Below are 18,902 nucleotides of genomic sequence, written 5' to 3'. Positions count from 1 at the left end.
GGGCATGGTGAGGACTTTGTCCATACTGTCCTGGGCCTGGGAGAACTGTGAGGCCAATCAAAGCTGGAGGGGCCTCATTCGGAGTCTGTCATGGTGTACTACATACGCGCACGCCGACATGTGACCCAGGAGCTATACGCACACCCTGGCCGCTGTCATGGGGAATTTCGAGACCGAGGCAATTAGCCCTTTCAGGGTCTCGAACCTGCCCGGCAGGAGGGAGGCCATGGCAGTAGAGGCGTCCAGGAGCGCCCCAATGAACTCTATGCGCTGGACTGGAACTAATGTTGACTTGGCCTTGTTTACCAACAGACCCAGATTGGCACAAGTGGACAGAAGGAGCGCCACGTAGTCCCGCACCTGTGACCAGGAGCTGCTCTTGACCAGCCAGTCATCCAGGTAGGGGAAGATCTGGACCCCCCCAGCGCCTGAGGTAGGCCGCCATCACCGACATACACTTCGTGAACACCCTGGGGGCAGTGGATAGGCCAAATGGAAAGACCATGAACTGACAGTGGTTCTGCCCCATTAGGAACCGGAGGAAGTGTCTGTGCCCCTCGAATATATGAATATGGAAATATGCGTCCTGCAGGCCCAGGGCCACGTACCAATCGCCGGGGTCCAGGGAGGGTATGATAGAGGCCAGGGAGACCATGCGGAACTTGAGTTTGACCATGAACTAGTTCAGGTCCCACAGATCCAGGATAGGCCTGAGACCCCCTTTTGCCTTGGGGATAAGCAAATAATGGGAGTAAAACCCCTTGCCCTTGAACTCCCCGAGCACCATTTCCACAACTCCCAGACTGAGGAGCCGGCCCACCTCCTGCTCTAACAGGTCCACATGTGATGGGTCCCCAGACCAGCGAGGAATGGGGGGTGGTTGGGCGGGGGCGAGACAAACTGCAACGTGTAGCCCCGAGAGATGGTGTTGAGGACCCATTGGTCCGAGGTTAGTCGCGACCATTCAGAGAGGAAAGTACATAAGCGATTGCGGAAGGGAAGCTTTATTGAATGGGGAGTCCCCTCGGGAGTTGCCTGGGCACCCCCGGCGCCCAGGTTGCATGGTATGATGCGACCACCGTTGAGGGTGCCCCTTCCGGTCCTTAGACCTGTTATAGGCGGGCTCATATCTAGGCTGAGAAGCCCGGGCAGGGGCCTGTTTTGGCTTGAACTTGGCTTTGGCCAGCAGTACATAAAGGCCCAGGGTCTGCAAGATTGTGCGGGAATCTTTCATACCATGCAGCCTGGCGTCCATTTGTTCTGCGAACAGGGCCTTGCCATCAAACGGGAGATCCTGCATAATTGACTGGGACTCCTTGGATAGCCCGGACAGCAGGAGCCATGATGCTCTCCTCATGGATACCGCCGAGGCCATGGATCGAGCAGCCGTGTCCGCCGCATCCGCAGGGCAGCTTTGGCGGCAGCCACACCCTCCTCCAGCAGCGCCTTGAATTCTTTTTTGTCTCGCTCTGGAAGGGAGACCTCGAATTTTGGCAGTGAGCCCCACAAGTTAAATTCGTATCTGCTCAAGAGAGCTTGGTGGTTAGCCACCTGCAGCAGGAAGCTTGAAGATGAATACAGCTTCCTACCAAAAGATTCCAGTCTCTTTGAATCTTTATTTTTGGGCGTGGGAGCTGGTTGGCTCTGTCTCTCTCTGTGGTTGACAGATTTGATCACTAGGGAGTTGAGCGCCGGGTGGGTGTAAAGGTATTCATGCTCTTTGATGGGTACAAAATATTTGCGCTCTGCCTTCTTTGAAATGGGGGCCAGGGAAGCTGGTGTTTGCCACAAGGCATTCGAAATGTTTGCCACCACCTCTTGGAGGGTCAGAGCCACCCTACCCTGCACCGGGGAGGACAGGGCATTAAAATGGGAGTCTGAGGGCCCCTCCATCTCCTCTGCTTGGAGGTTAAGGCTCGATGCTACCCTTTCTCAGGAGCTCCTGGTGTGCTCTGAAGTCCTCCTGCGGGGCAGAGGGGCTGCAACTGTGTCATCCAGAGCCAGGGAGGAGGTTGGCATGGAGCTCTGAGTGTCTACTGGCACTGGAGGGTCCACCCCTTGGTCGGACTCCGGGCGTGGCGCCGAGGACATATGTCCCACCGATTTAGCTCCCAGGGCCCTAGAGAGCAAGGCGGACGGCGCCTCTGAAGCTCCAGTTACTGAGCGAGCCCCCACCTGGGGCTGCATCAAAGGTCACGGTGCCCACTGGTACCACTGCCCTTGACACGGAGTCCCGTGCCACTGCCTTGCTGCGGCACTGGTGGCACCAGCTGGCCGGCTTGACTAGGCTGACCCAAGGAGGGGCGGCTGCGAGCGGAAGTCGGGCTGACAAGTGACCCAGTGCTATCGCAGGAGGAACGGCGGTGCCTGGAGTGACAGCGTCCACGGGACCGCGACCCCGACGCAGAGGAGTGGTACCGCTCATAGCTGCTGCTCCGTGATCTGCTCTGACGCGCAGACCTTTGACGGTCATGGTGCTGGCGATCTACGCCTCTAGCTGCGGTGGCAGTGTCTCGGTGGGGAGCGAGAGCAGGAGTCTGACCGGGAGTGGCGACGGCACCCGTGCTGTGACTGACTGCGGTAGCCCGGACGACTCAGTGACTGTCTGCAACGCCTTTCTCGGTCACGTCGGTAATCGCTCCATGGTGCGGAGCAGTGCCGGAAGCCCCGTTCGGATGGCACCCAACCAGACAGTCTAGTTGGCGTCAACGGCGATGCACGAGGACTGTGTCCCGAACGATCGCTGGGCGGCGAGCGGGGTCGGGAGCGGTCTCCTGACCAAGACCTGTGCCGAGCTAGGGCAATTGCAGGGAGCCCAGCGGTGGTTTGGCTCTGGAACGAGGGCCTGACACTGGTGGCACCCCCGGAACCGGCATGATCATGATGTCTCGAGCCGCTTGCAAGGCCTCCAGCATCAAAGGCATCCAGACATCCGGAGAGGCCTGACCTGACGCGGCCGGGCTACTCCACTCAACATGAGTCGGAGGCCTAGGGGCTGGAGGGGAACGAGGGCTGCCCAACATGGGTCTAGCCTCTACCCCTACTTTGTCTCGATGCCACTGCGACGATGGGCCTTTCCTCGGCTTCTTGTTTCCCATAGATCGGGAGCGGTGCCAGCTAGTGGAAGGCACCGAAGGGTCACCATGTACCGAAGTTGCTGTGCCCGGAGCCGAATAGGCACAGCGCGCTGGAGCTGGGGTTAGTGCTGACTCCATGAGAATTGCCCGGAGTCTAATGTCTCTTTCCCTTTTTGTTCAGGGTTTAAAAGATCTACAAATCTTACAGCGGTCGCTGATGTGAGTCTCACCCAAACAGCGTAGGCAATCCGTGTGCGGGTCACTTCTTGGCATAGAACGCCTGCAAGTGTCACACGACTTGACGCCCAGGGCCTGGGGCATACCCCGGCCCAGGTACTCTAGCTAACTGAACTGACTGAAAGAACCTACCAACAACAGGTACTAGCACTAAGCGAACGGAAAAGTTCTGGGGACGAGCTACAGCTAAGCTGGAGCACAGCAGTTCCGACGCACCTTCGCTGGCGGCAAGAGGGAACTGAAGGTGGGCGGAGCATGCAGCTCCCCTTATACTACGCCATGGAGGCGCCACTCCAGGGGGCGCAGCGGTGCTCCCCCTTCGGGTACTGCTAGGGGAAAAACTTCCGGCACCAGTGTATGTGGCGAGCATGCACACCTACTGTGCAATACACACAAGCAATCACTCGAAGAAGAAGAATGACCTCTCATAGTATAGATCTCTTTCCAAATACTCACTTTGGTAATGGTCTTTAAAATAGCAAGTCGATCCACAGGTGGTGGCAAACCCACATAGAGTGTTTTATCCAGTCTGCCAGGGCGTAGGATAGCTGGGTCAATTATGTCTGTGGAGAGGAAGACAAAATATAATCCTGAAATTAGATGCAATACGAGAAGTGTGTGTGGAATAAAAGAAAATGTCTTTAAGATATCATTTCAGTGGTACCTAATACCAATCAGGTTAAAAAAAACAGAGAGAGAGACTGAATGGTTGGAGGGTGCTGACATAGCTGAACAAGGAGTTCCACATGAATTCACAAAAGGAAAAAATATTTTCAGCTTGTTCTCTTGGGGGTAAGGCAAAAATTCTCGCCAAATGAACTATAGCCAAAAATGTTTAAAGTAATATAAAAGGTAAATTAAAAATCAATATTCATCTTGGCAAAGTATAGCTATGCAGGTGAAAACACTTTCTTATAAACAATCCTCCTTTTTATTGTTCATTTGCATTGCTATAGGATCTTATTTTTCTGGAAGGTAACAGAGGAGAGGATATGTTCTTTGAACATATCAAAATATTAGATGGAGCTGCACAGCAGCACATGAACTTGGTCTCCTGAGAGGCAGTGCAGACCAGGGACTCCAGATTTTGTTTGGTCTTGGGAGAGAAATGAACACTGAGATGAGAGCAACTGGAATCCTTCATGAAGTCAAATGTTTGCAAGAGCCCATTCACTGTTTTTAAGTACTGCTGGAATCTATGGGAGCTTTTAAGCACCACCGGCATATATGTAGTCTTCAAACACAGCAGGAGTCCATAAATACTAAAATCCTATTGTAGTAAGAGTGGAAAGATGGTCCAATAGTTAGGACTCTAATCTCAGGTTTGGGACAGACTCAGCTCCACCACACACTTCCCGTGTGACCACAGCCAAGTCACTTAGCCTCTCTCTTTGCCTTCATTTCCCAGCTGTACAATGGGGATTATAGCACTGCCGTACCTAACAGAAGTGTTTGAGGATAAATACAATACAGACTGTTAGGTGCTCAAACACCCAAGTAATGGGGGCCACTTTGGATACAAGATTATTAAAGTCTAAAGGTATTTATTAAAAATATAAATTTCTTTGCAGACAGGTAGGAAGGTTGCGAAAGGATGCAAGGAAACACAGCTATTACAAACTACATACTAATGTTACAATTAAGAAAACCTAATATTAAAAAGCCTGGAAAAGATCAATTAATCCAGACAAAGATCCTAATACCCTTACAGTTCATATACGCACTAACAAAAATTCAGAGGTGTGAAAAATTATGAAAGGTGCAAGACAGGTTCATACCAGCCTGAAGAGATGCAAAAAAGAAGGGAATCCAGCAGGATATAAGCTCTTCAAGGGGTAGACTCTCTTTTCTGTGTTTGTACAGTGCTTATCGCAGTGGAGCCCCAAAGGAGACTGAGGCATTTGCATGCTACCGTAATTTACTATTACTACTAATAATCCTGGATTTAGAATTGTACTCTGTTTTGTGCAAAGGTTACAGTTACATTCGGTGTCTTAAAATACCCTTCACCTCTGAGAGAAAACTGTGATATAAAAGGAAACAAACAGGTCAAAGACGTGCTGACCACCTTTTTCTTCTAGCAATACCATCAACAAACCAGCGTTTCTCCAAGATACAGCAGTCATGCATCCATTTTAATACACAGACTGTGCATTCAGATGTCCCCAAGTGGTTAACGGCCATAAATTCACCTCTTGTGAACTGAGGGGTTGGAGAAATCTGCTGCTAGATGTAGATGTGGTGGGTAAGGCGGCACAGGCAATTTATCCCTATTGCTGAAGAACCCTGGTTTCTTTAAAATCACAGACTAAGGAAATTTATTGGATGACATCATAGTCAGGTATTACTGTAGCTGGCTATCACAGTCAGGAAAAAGGACAGGAAGTACATCCATAGCCATGGCACACAGACACACCTCTAGTGGTTTTAGCTACTGCAGGTATAATGGTGGAAGGACACAGACTGAAGAGTGATGTACTGTAGACTCTTCATCAGGCAACAGAAGGGTTAGCCAAGATTGGTGCCCAGTCCTGCATTTTTTCCCGTTATTCTTCTACGCACAGTGCTGTCAACAACATTAGCCTCTTCTGGCACAAATACACTTTCCAGCTGCTACGTGTGTGTGTTATGGGGAAAGTTATGCACATTAAGAACAGATGACAAGAAGTTGTTCCAATAGCTAAGAATTGCTTTCAGTGCAATGGTATCAAACAGTCCACATTATGCACTTTTATTCTACTTTCCATCTGAAGATCTCAAAGTGCTTTACAAATATTAAATTAAGCCTCACAAGTCCCCTATATGGTAAGTACGATTCCCATTTTACAAAACAGGAGGTTAAGCACGGAGAGGTTATGTGACTTGTCCAAGGATACACAATAAGTTAGTGACAAAGTCTAGTAAAACACTCAGCTCTAACGCCCACCCACGTGCTTTAACTACTAGACTATACTTCCTCTTACCCCTTTTTTCAGTCACTGGCCCTTCAATGATCCTGAGAACCTGAATGATTACACTTCTGTAATGGGGAAAGAAAAATTTACTCAATGTTCAAACACACCCCCTAAGGTGGTGCTCAGCATTTGTTTAATCATTTTGGATAACATCCAATCCTTTTCCATAAGTATCTCACGCCACGCAAATTACAAAATGCACTTACACAACAGAGAACATAACTACGTGACAGAGCTACCTAAAGAGCTAGGACAAGAGTCAACAAGGTTTGTGGATAAATTTAATATACTCAATAGAATGAGACAGGTTACTAATTATTGCAGACCAAAATCCACAATGGTTTCTACAGAATTTTGGAACAATTCAAACCCTACTTATAGCAATGATTTCTTGATGTTCTTGTAAACTAAGGCCTGGGCTACACCACAAAGTTTAGTAGACAGCATGTGACCAAATGGAAGAGGGCACAGGAGATGCACAGAGTTTTAGAGTCCCCTGGATCAAGTATATGTACAATAGTTTACCAAAGGGTGACATGTAAAGTCTCTACCAAAAGCCAGTAGTCCACTGATCGTCAATCATTTCAGAATGTATATATGAGTAATATGTAAGGAGTTATGTACCTATTCTGGAAATTATGTTCTCAAAGTCTTGAACTTAAGGCAGGTAACCAAGCAGCGATGTATTAAGCAGGTTCCTTTCAAGCAGGAAGTTGCACACACTTATCTCCCTGTCTGGTCACAAAACATAAGACTATCTGCATATGGCGCAAGATGCTAATTAAAAGACTGCAAGGTCAACAAGAGAGGGAGACCATGGGGAAGAACAAAAACAAAACAAAAACAAGGGTGTCCTGTTTATGAAAAAGAACAAAGAACTGTCCTGATGTATCTAAGGGTACCAGGAGATGCCTGAGATCTTTTACCGAAAAGACAAACTGTCAGCATGTTTTGTCTGGAAAATGCTGCAAAGATTTTGGGTGAGCTAAACTTCAGTAGACAGGAGAGTATCTTGGTAATGATCTAGGCTTTAGAATGAGTGTTATGATTTTATTTTACATGTTACCATTTGTTTCCAATATTCTGACTTGCTACTTCTCAAATCTTTAAGTGTCCAGTGGAATAGGAGAAGGATACTCCAGGGCTATGCTCAGAAATTGGAGCATCCAATTGCTAATATGCAGAGGAACAGTGGAGGCTGGGGGCGGGGGGGGGATGCTTGTGTTGCCCCAGGCCGGTGGAGTCAGGGGGCTGATGCATGACAAGCACAAGGCTTCCTCATGCTAAGGGCAGGTGGTAGCAAAGTGCCTCACAACCCTGGGTACCTCCAAGAAGAGTAACAGTAATGACTGAGAATCACAGTCCTGTGTAGCAGGAGACATTTTACGGCCTTACACACTTGGGTCACAATGGCCCCACTGTAGATTTTCCAACTCCAAAATGATTGCCCAGTGACTGACAGCAATTTAGTGTTGCAAATTTCCAGAGCGTGATTGCCAATTGCTTCTCCACTTTCAACGCTGCTCATTTTGGTGTCCCTGCACCAGAGGGCTGAGGCAACTTGGCACCCAGAATGTGGCCTTTTGCATCCGAATGTTCTGCAGCCACTGCTTGCTGTTCCAAACCTGCATTATTATCCAAACCACCAATCAGTGCTCATTTATTGGGTCCAGAAATGGCACTTTGCCACGTGGAGCTGCTTTGTGAACGCCATCAGCAACCTAGCATTTTGGGTAGTGTCCATCAGCATCCAGTTGTGCTCAAACACCTCTGCATCACCCTCACCACAACCCCAACTGCAGCAATACACCCTCAAACTGCACAAATACTAGAGAATTGTGCATCCTGTATTAGCAACAGACAAGAGAATTGTGCTGAGGTCTGCAGGCTCCATGCTTCTGTCAGAGAGATGGTGGATACCGACAAGTGCCGTGCGGACTATGGGAAAGTTTTTTTTAAAAATGGAGCAAAAATTAGGGGATGTGAAAAGTATGATGGGATGTAGAAAGTGGCATGGTGGGAACTTGACCCTATCTCCCACAAATCCCTGGGCCACTTGCTACTGTGCCACAAAGCATTGCAAAAATGTCCCAAAAGGGATCGCACTGGATGGTAGTGCGGGGCACAGTGAGGAACCTACCCAGGGCGTGCCACACTTTACATTAAACGCAAGCACTCCTAGTGAGTATGGGCCGTGCTGACGCAAGCAGCCAAGTGTACATGCGCCAGAGCAATACACAAACTTCAGGGGCTGTACCTTTTGTCAGCCAAACTTTGTAGTACAGACATGACCGACGTCTTTGATCCCAAATTCTGGGAAGGTAGTGGAGTGAAAACACAGTACAATTATTTGACCCCATCTGAGCTTTAAAGACCTTTACCTGAGATAGCACTCTGCCTCTTTTGCATTCTCTGGATTTCTTGAAATTCTGGGAGCACTAAGGCTTAATTCTCTTTAGGTTAACTAGACAGTTTGACTTTGGTTCCACATACAAAGGGAAAGAGATACAATTAAGTTTAGGGTATCGAATCTCTGCTATTATGGCAGTATGAGGAAGATTCAAGAGTTCATCAAGGTCATTTGGTATGTGCAACAAGAACTTCAGAAACATCCTGTATTTAAGGGGAAGCTGGAAGTCCTGTTTCAGAACCCTTAGCATGTGATGCCATCATCATTACAGATTTCACAGGACTGGTGAAGAATAAATCCTTCTCTCTACGTAAAGTAGGAATCAGATAGTTCCTAAGGACTTTATATTTTAAAAGTTTTTACAAAAGTTCAGTATTTGTCTCCATTACCAACAGCTCTACAATATTAAAGGAAGTTACAGTCTTACTTTTATGTCTGGGCAATACTGATACTATTAAACTAAGGCCTGCTCTACACACAGATTTTGTACCAGTATAACTATTTCAGTTAGGGGTGTCATTTTCCCCCCCAAACAATAGTTATACTGGTACAATCCCTAGTGTGGTTGCACTTATACGAGTATAAAGGTAATCTGTATCTGCATAGCTTATTCCCTTTTGCATATGGGAGGAACTATACCAAGATAAAGAACCTTTATACCAGCAAACTGCATCCACACGAGGGGTGAAGGTGTTGCACTGCTTTAACTATACCAGAATAGTTAAAGCAGAACAAACTGTATGTGCACAAGGCCTAAGTAGCAACCATTTGTCCTTTACTATACTGGAGGCGTGATAGTCTGCCATGATACATAGAACTGAAGAGACCTGTGATCTTTCTACCATTAGGATAGTAAGCTAGAATTTTTGGATTCTTGAACAACTTCAAATTGTGTATTCACAGTTGTCTGTTTTCTCTGAGCAATTCCAACAGAGCTTCTCTCAATTCCACAAGAGTCAGAATAATCTATTAAACATTTTGAGCTGCATCAGTTTAAGGATCACATTCTAAGTAACTATGTTAGCTCATTTTCTTTGTTTGGTTCATTTCTCACATGAATTCCAGATCTTTTCATCAAATACACTTTAAATAAATGGGTTTTATGCCATGTAACACATTCATCCATGAAGCCTGATGAGCTAGAGGTCTCAATTTTCCTAAAAACTCATTATTAAATACTTGCTTTGGGCACAAAAAGCTCATTTCAAGGTTCTGTACATACAATAATAGATTTGTAAATTCTGCCAAGATGTCTTCATCTATTAATCCTATTTTTTTCCCAGCTGTAACACATCCAAGAAGTCTAACATCTTCATGCATGTGTTTCTTTCTGCATCCAAAATATTAGCTGGTCATTATCTTTAAGTGATCATACATAAACTGAGTATTTTACACTGTGAAATTACATCCTGCAGCATTCTTTATTCAGTGCTCTATGTATGCATTGTAAGGGAATTAAAGGCCTGATCCAGTGCTCAAGATCTCCCATTGTCGTCAACGGGCACAATGAGGTAACAGCCTCTATGTAATTTAAACAGTCTCCTAGAGAGATGGTGCTAGGGAAAAAAAGTTACTATGTGCCCCCAAGTCATAAGTTCCCTTTTGTAACTGCAAATAATGTACCAGTCATAGAGTGCACTTTTCTAATAGCCTTTGCTTGAGTTCATTAGCTATACTCAGGATGTACTGATTGTTTCCAGGAGCAGATTCCAAGTACGGAACCTGCCTTGGTGCCCAGTGGATGCACTGCATGCAGGTAACAGCTGATAAATCACTTCAGTTAGACAAAGGAGTAGTGAAGGCAGCCAAGCCCATGGGGAACATGAATATGACCTGAAAGAAGCCATTAAAGCAGAACTGTAGAAGTATTTGTACTCTTCAGCAGGAAGAAATGCAAACCTGTGCTCTTCAGAACAGCAGCATGTACACTACCAAAATACCTTCACCCCACAATTCACATTCGGAGGGAGACTGTTCATAGTGAGTGAGAAAGCCCTTTTGGATCCAGATTGCATATTTCATTTCAAACAACAGATTTCCAATATTATTTATCTAGTGCTAAAGGTATGTGGTACTGAACTGAACCTATACCAAGTAAGAGGTTCTCTGTTTGGCGGGATTAACATTGTAGGGGCACAGGCAGATGATATGCCTGTTCTTTAAGTCTGGACATTTGACAATTTACCAGACAAAAAACCGAAAATTTAAAGTGTGCTTTGACAGTTACAGGAAGTTCGATTAATAGATATAAGGTGTGATGGTGTGGTGGAATGCACCCAGTCTCTAATAAGAAGTACTTGCTCAAAAGTTTTCAACAGCATAATAAAACATAGTGCCAAGTGGGGATTACAACTGTAACTGGAGCAGACATGTAGTTTCAAGAGATAGCTGCCCCGATCCCTTTTTGTATGGCTGTGAGACCCCTCTGGAATTACCCCTCCTTCAAGCACTCTCAGACCCAGAATCATGCATGGGAGAACCTCCCTTTGGGGACACACCAGGGCCTGTGCTGCCCCATCCCTCCACCCAGCCATGAGTTCAGAGAAGAGATACCAGAAACTCAGCTGGCAGGAGCAGAGACAAGCAGTTGCAGAAGGGATCCTAGGGCACCGATGAGACCAGACTGCTTTTTTCAGGTTTTATTCTGGACATTCTTTCGCCTACCTTGACTGGATTTCACTCCATTTCCCACCTTCTCTGTCTCTTTACATCAGCTTTACTCATTATGCCTTGCCTGGTCGCCTTCTCCCCAGGTACCTTATCCCCCTCTCTTCAATGTTCCCTCTCCCTTCCTTTGTCTCTATTTATCTAATTCCTTCGTAACAAAACCCCACTCAAATTAAAAACCACAAACACCGAAAGAACTGCAGAACATACACAGCATTTGCAGACCTTCATATTGTTCATTCTAAGTTCTCTCTCTTTGTACCCACTCTTTGCCTTGTCCATTGAGACTGAAAATTCTTCAGGACAAGGAATGCCTCTTACACCGATTGTACAATCCCTAGCAGAATGGGACCCTGGCCTCAGTTTGGTCCATAAGCGATTCTATTATACAAATAATGTAATGAGTGAGTTTTAAGAAGTGTTATGTTGAAACAAAAAAAGACAGTTTTGTGTGTATTAAGTGGAGAAGCTGTTGCTAGCATATACGAAAATCACCCAGGGTACATCTACACAGCAAGCAGAAACCCATGGCAGCAAGTCTCAGAGCTCAGGTCTACAGATTCGAGCTTGCACTGTGGTACTAAAAATAGCTGTGTCAATGTTTGGGCTTGTGCTGAGTCTAGGGCACTAGGCTTCAGAGCCTGAGGGTTCAACCCAAACGTCTACACAGCTATTTTTAAACACTGCAGCGCGAGCCCAAATCTGTAGACCTGAGCTCTGAGACTTGCTACCATAGATTTCTGCTTGCCATGTAGACATACCCCAAGATTTCAGGAGTCAACAAACAATGGGGACAGAGTGGTCAGAAACAGAAACATGTCCAGGATGAGAGGAAGGCAACTGAAAAAATAGAGCATGCTAGGGTTCTTGAGAATAATTTTTTTTTTCGGGGGGGGAGGGGGTGTGAAGAGGGGAGAGAAGGAAGGTTTTGGAGTGGAGAGAGGAGATAGAGGAGATGATATATGGAAAATCTGGTATAATATATACAAAGCCATAAACCTAAACTACACAGATGACTTGTGAACAATGTAAGCAGAAAGGAGCATGCACTGTGTGCACTATTTCTAATCTTATTTTCTAAATTCCAAGGACCTAATTCAAAGCCCACTGAAGTCAATGGCAATTTTTCCATTGACCTCAATAAGCTCTGGATCAGGAACCAACTGAGACAGCTTTATATCTGAACAAGTTAACTTCATTTCACATCCTGTTATTTGTGACAACTTGGAATAGACCTATGTCTGCATGAAACTTGAGCTATGCCAGGGTCTTATTCTGAACAACCACTGTGCTTTTATGTACACAAAAAGGTTAGTTGAAAGTCACCTGACCTCATATGAATATTAAAGAATGCAAACAAAAAATACAAGCAAGACAACACATCTGTTTTAAGTGTCACAGTCAATTAAGCCTTAAAGAAGATTATATAAATTAAGGTTTTAAAACAACCTTCATGTAGAAATGTTTTCTTGACTTCTCTATGAAATAGTGTTTGAGTTCACATCTCCTGCAGTGTTTGCAACCCAAACCTTGCATCATTTTGTTAGTAAATGAGAACCAGAAAATGACTCTTCATTGTTCAAGCAGAGAGAAACATAAGTAGTAAACATAAATGGTGAAGAGTTAGATAGTTAAAGTAGTTTCAGTTGCAGTAAGTTAAGGTGGCATTAGAAACACAAATATTAGTACTTGTTTTTAAAATATATTCTTTTAAACCCGAGAGTCCCTTTGTGGAAAAAAAGCAAGCATGTTTGTTTGTTTGTTTTTTGTTTCTCACCTGGCCTGTTGGTAGCAGCCATAATGAAAACCTGCTGACGATTTTCCAGACCATCCATCTCTGTTAGCAACTGGTTTACCACACGGACACTGGCACCTGCCTGAAAACAATAATGTGGTTCCAGCAAAATTGAGAAAGCAAGCAAACAAGCATGTGAATCATTTAAATACAGAAAAAAGTACTTATCAGTCTTCCAAAATACCACGCCAAGATTATGCTGCTCTCACAGCACTTTGATCAAGATTCATTCCTGACCACTTCCCTCATCTCCTTTGCTCACCACCAACCCAATTTCATGTGTCACGCCACCTTTGCACCTGGCACACATCTATGTAACAGGTGACAAGCCTCCTCCTCCTCCTCATTAAATAAAAAAAAATTAGGACTATGCTATCCTGTGAAGCACTCGCCACTTCAACCACCCGCCATTCTGTTTGTCTTGCTTAAGTATAGACAATAAAAACCACATATACATAGGCTTTGAGAGCCCTGCCCAATTAAACTTCTAAACCAAATACATTTTGACCAGCTCAACTCAACTCATAATTAAATACAGTAGAACCTCAGAGTTAGGAACACCATAGTTACAAACTGACTAGTCAACCACACATCTCATGTGGAATGACACATACACAATCGGACAGCAGCAGTGACACCCTCCCAAAAAAGGCAGCAAATATAGTACAGTACTGTGTTAAACTACTAAAAAAATAAGAAAGCAGCATTTTTCTTCTGTATAGTAAAGTTTCAGAGCTGTATTAAGTCAATGTTCAGTAGCAAACTTTTGAGAGAATCACCATAACGTTTTGTTCACAGTTATCAACAACCTCCATTCCCGAGGTGTTCATAACTCTGAAGTCCTACTGTACTAACATCCCCATTATAGCTACTACTGTTCTAAACTCTATTGTATACTACTCAACACATGCTTTAAACTTACAAGATCTTGGACAGGGATTCTATTAGCGGAAGTAGACTTATAAGCCTCTCTTAAAGTGGAATCCTATTGAACTTTGCTTTTCATGAAAGTTAGGCTAAGAGCAATGGCTAGAAATATGCCTCTATTAGCAGACAAATGTAAGTAGACATGACAAGGAAGAATAGGTGGAGAGGTATGGGGGGTAGGGGACAAGGGCTCAATTACAAGTGGAGGTTGTTTGGTGATTCTGCAGATGTCTAGTTGGTTGTTTTAAGATTTATAATTTTATTCAGAAATTAAATATACGAAACCATCAACCTTGTCCAGATTTGACAGATAATCCAATCAATGGTAGAAATACACACATTATTATAAAAAGCAAATGGAAACACCTAAGATGATAGGAATCCCAACTACGTACCACAAGAATTATAGCTCTAATACTGGAGCATAGTAGGCAAAACAGCACCAGTTTCCTTGAGCTCGATAACCGTAGGACAGGGAGTTCTCAGAATTATGTTGAGGAACTATACATAACTAGGGTCTGATTCACTACTGCATTACTCCAATTTTATGCTGATGTAATTTCACTGAAACTACACCAATGTAAAAACTGGAGTAACAAAATGAACCAGGCAGGCCCATAGCGTTTATATTGATTTGGGCCCCAAATCCAAGTCCTATAGAGTTCACAGCGCAGGCCTGGCAGGGACTCGTCAGCCTAGCTGTGCTTTGCAACAATATAAATCTCTGCACTTTCTGAAGATGGGGTAGGAACAGGGTACTTAGAGGCAAGCTGCTCAAACTCCCTCCTTCCTACCCATAGGAAGGAGTTGCACTCTACCCAACCCACCGATGACAATGCACAGACACAGTGACTCCATGGCTGCACAGAGGGCATGAAAGCTCCAGGTAGCTGTAGAAAACTTCAAATGGGCTACATCTTTGAACATCTATATAGCAACATGTCTGTGCTCATCCAAACAAAGTCGTGCTCTACACTTAAAATTAGCCTAATTTCAGACATTGGTGTAGCTGCTGTAGCCCAAATCCCTAGCATATATGAGGAAAGCTGCGATTTGCACTGGTGGAACTCTGATTTCAAGCAGGCATCAACTCCACCAATGCAAATTGCTGCTTTCCTTGTATGCATGGGAATTTGTGCTGGTGCAGCTACACTGATGACTTAAATAGGAGCTAATTCCACATGTGGACAATGCTCAAGTTTCTCTTCCACAAGGCAATCAAGATAGATGGGTTCCTCTGGTGAAGCAGCTATGAAGGCCATATATACCACTCTGCTCCTGCCATAAAACATTTCCTTTATTGGTTGGGCCAGCACAGACTCAGCATACATGACAAAAAGGAGCTTCTGTTCCCATCATTACTGCAAACAGCGTTCAGGACTTGGCCCGATTTTGCAGTTACGACACTAAACTGCAAACTATTTTCCATTATGGCTTTCCAGTGACAAGAGATATTGTGACTCCCAAACTAACATATCTCAATTGGAGGAATTTTCCATAATCCAAGAGCCATTTGCATATACCTATGAGTACAGAGATCAGCAGGAGTAGGTATCATACCCAATTCCATATTTGGTGCTTGCATTTTTACCTTTGGCTTAAATCTATGGCAACCCTGAAATTGAATTATTGTTTCTGGGAGACAGCAGATTTATGTGGCATCTCTACTGAATGGTCTCTGAGGAAGGGGCCAATGAGACAGTATTTGAAAGTTTACACAACACACTCCCCACTCTGAAACCCAAAACCGAGTGAAGTTACTTGTGGAGGTGTTTTCAGACTCACCTCACGGTCTGATCTCCGAGGGCACAAAGCATCAACTTCATCAAAGAATATAACGCAAGGGGCTGAATTTCTGGCCCGCTGGAATACCTGACGTACAGCACGCTCACTTTCGCCAACATACTGAAATAAGCAAGACAAAGCTCAGTGAAATTATGTGAGACATCTACATGTTGCCTGACAAGCCCAATTTAACCCATAATTTGAGGGTTGCCAGTTCACTCCATTTAAGTCTGCCACATCATTTTTTTTAATTGGGGACAAATTTACATCTGAACTGGTTATCTTTGTGATGTCTCACAGTTACACATGCTCACATTTGATAAAATGTTACATGCAACACAGCTTCAGTGCCAAACAGGCAAGAATCCCCCCCTTTTTAAAAAAAATTATATCTGTGGTGTTTTGACTAAGAATTAATAGTTAAATTCTTCACTAGAACCTTCATGGATCTCCAGCCAGTCACATCATTTTAGTTATCACAGTCATTCACAGATTTGTATCATCTGAAGTTCATATTGTAATAATATGAATATAGAAAGGAACAACTGAAATAGAAGTGAGAGGTTCACTCAAAAACAGTCATTACTTGTAAAAAAATTTGTTCAAATTCTGAATAGGAATGTTTAATTTTTCCAAAAATGTTCATTTACCATTGTTACACTTGGCAATAATTTATCTTCAAAACTCTCAGAGTTCAGGAGTCAAACAGTTTCTCTTTGCACTTAAGGAGACAGGGATCCCCACTATGGCGGATTTCTCTTTCCCTGCCTAAGGGGATCTCTTTCAGCAGACTTTAGGAAGTCCAGGACAATCAATCAAATCCACTGTTTCTAGTTTTACTTCACCCACTACCGATAAGCAGTTAAGTGTTACACTCCTCCAACTCTGCTGTGAAAAACTAAAGCTGAAGCCATTGTGCTCAACACACTTCTCACTTTGAATCAACTGTAGCACATATTAAAATTTAATTACTGTCAGTATTTCTGAGCACTGGGCTTAGAAACACGAGAGACTGAAGCTTCAAACTAGTGTTAATCGTTGATCATAAAAAGCAGTGACATTTAAGCAACATATCTTGAACATTGACATCTTTTCTGATGTTTAAACCTCTATTAAAAGTAGATTGGGAATGAGTTTTGATAACATTTTCAAGCTTGGTTACTTCAAGTTAGTTTAGTAGTTAGTTTGCTTAGGTAGGTGGCCTGATTTGTAGATGTGCTGAGGACCTACAGCTCCCATTAAGAATGAAAATTTTGTCCTTAGTCTTTCTTACATACTGGCAAAGATGCAAGTAACTGGCTACTTCACCAGGCCCCCCACGGCCTCATTTTCTTTACCATGAGAGGTTGTTTGAACTGGGACAGATCTAAGCCACCCAAAATTCTTCTTTCCTCTTTCTAGAGCAGTGGTCACCAACCAGTAGATCGCGATCGACTGTTCGATCCTGGAGCCTCTGACAAGTCGATTGTGATCTCCAGCCACTAAAAGTCCAGTGGCGCAGCGGGGTTAAGGCAGGCTCCTGGGGTGGAGGGGCAGGAGTCTCCACACTCTGCTCCTGCCTGCAAGCACCACCCCTGCAGCTCCCATTGGCTGGGAACAGGGAACTACGGCCAATGGGAACTGCGGGGATGATGCCCGTAGAGAGGGGCAGTGCTCAGAGCCATATGCCTCCCCTTTCCCACCCCACCCAGAGGAGGGCTGGCTGCTTCCAGGAGCAGCGTGGGGCCGGGGCAGGCAGACAGCATGTCTTAGTCTCGCTGCATCACTGACAGGGAGCCACCCGAGGTAAGTGCCGCCCGGAAGGAGCCCGCACTTCTCCCACATCCCAACCCCCAGGCGTGAGCCAGCACCCCGAGCCCTTGCCCCATCCCTGAGCCCCCTCCCAGAGCCAGCACTCTATACCCCCTCCTGTACCCAACACTCTGCCCCAGTCCGGAGCCCCCTCCTGCACCCAAATTCCCTCCCAGAGCTTGCAACTCACACCCTCTCCTGCACCCCAACCACCTGCCCCAGGCTCATCCCGGAGCCCGCACCCCCTCCCAGTGAAAGTGAGTGAGGGTGGGGGAGAGCGAGTGACAGAGGGAGGGGAGACGGAGTGAGCGGGGCGGGGTAGGTCCTGGGTTGCACTTAAATTCAAAAAGCGATCTTGTGCGTAAAACAGTTGGAGACCACTGCTCTAGAGAGCCCTTATGGCAGGCAGGTTGCTATAAGAACGAGGAAGAGGTTATACAATGCAATTTTTGTTGTTCAAACTATCATCTATATAATGGTTAGGATTCTCACTTGTCCCAGGCTTTAGCCAATAATTCAATGAACAGCAGAGGCCAAGGTGCCATGAGCAAAAAACTTACCATATTTAACAGTTCAGGACCTTTAACAGAGATGAAGTTCAGTCCAGACTCATTTGCTACAGCCTAACAAAAAGATCAAGACAGATATAATTCAGCTCCCACTCTTTATCCTCAGTAGACTTTCTGAAGTCTCTGGGGAACCATCATAGTAAAAATAAAAATGTGATTCATTTTCTCTCCTTGACTGGTTTGGCAAGATTCCAGATGCTGGCACTGAGCTGGGATATTATTTTTTATCCTGTCCACTGAACTACGAAGACCATCAAGGAAAAGGAGATCATCTGTCAAGACTTTGTCAAAATATACAAAGCTCGTTAGGAGATATACTATCCCTTTATCCACTCCCTAAAAACAAACACAAAGTTTTGGGTTCATCCAAAACAAAAGGGTTTTTAAATTTTTTTTTTTTTTTTTTTTTTTTTAGAGAAATGAAAAAGAAAAAAAAATCATTTTTGGGTCAAACAAAACATTTTGTTTCTGAGGTTTTTAGCCTTTTTTAAAAATAAAACTGAAGTAAAATTCAAAAAGAAAGTTATTTCAACCTTTTCAGATCTTTTGGTGGGGCTGAAACACTATAGGAAATTCAGTACAAGTTCACAAAATATTTCAGCCAACTCCAATGTAGTGTTTTTTTGGCAAAAACCCTTTGTCAGAAAAATTGTGCCCAGCTCTATTTTTAAGGCATTGCCTGCACAGTTC

The 18,902-nt window shown here is 44.7% G+C and overlaps 1 protein-coding gene across 1 annotated transcript in view; it reads right to left on the bottom strand.

Annotated features, from left to right (window-relative positions):
* Positions 1–18,902, bottom strand: part of NVL (nuclear VCP like) — a 69,763-nt gene that overhangs the window by 24,896 nt on the left and 25,965 nt on the right. The window contains exons 16-19 of the mRNA XM_027833815.3: positions 18,204–18,266; positions 15,853–15,972; positions 13,123–13,222; positions 3,771–3,877 (exon numbers count right to left, since the gene is read on the bottom strand). Coding sequence (XP_027689616.2) covers positions 3,771–3,877; positions 13,123–13,222; positions 15,853–15,972; positions 18,204–18,266 — 390 coding nt within the window. The remainder of the gene's footprint in view (positions 1–3,770; positions 3,878–13,122; positions 13,223–15,852; positions 15,973–18,203; positions 18,267–18,902) is intronic.

Source organism: Chelonia mydas, chromosome 3 (assembly GCF_015237465.2).
Source record: "Chelonia mydas isolate rCheMyd1 chromosome 3, rCheMyd1.pri.v2, whole genome shotgun sequence".
In the NCBI taxonomy this organism is placed as follows: domain Eukaryota; kingdom Metazoa; phylum Chordata; order Testudines; family Cheloniidae; genus Chelonia; species Chelonia mydas.
This window is presented reverse-complemented; position numbering and strand designations above follow the sequence as displayed.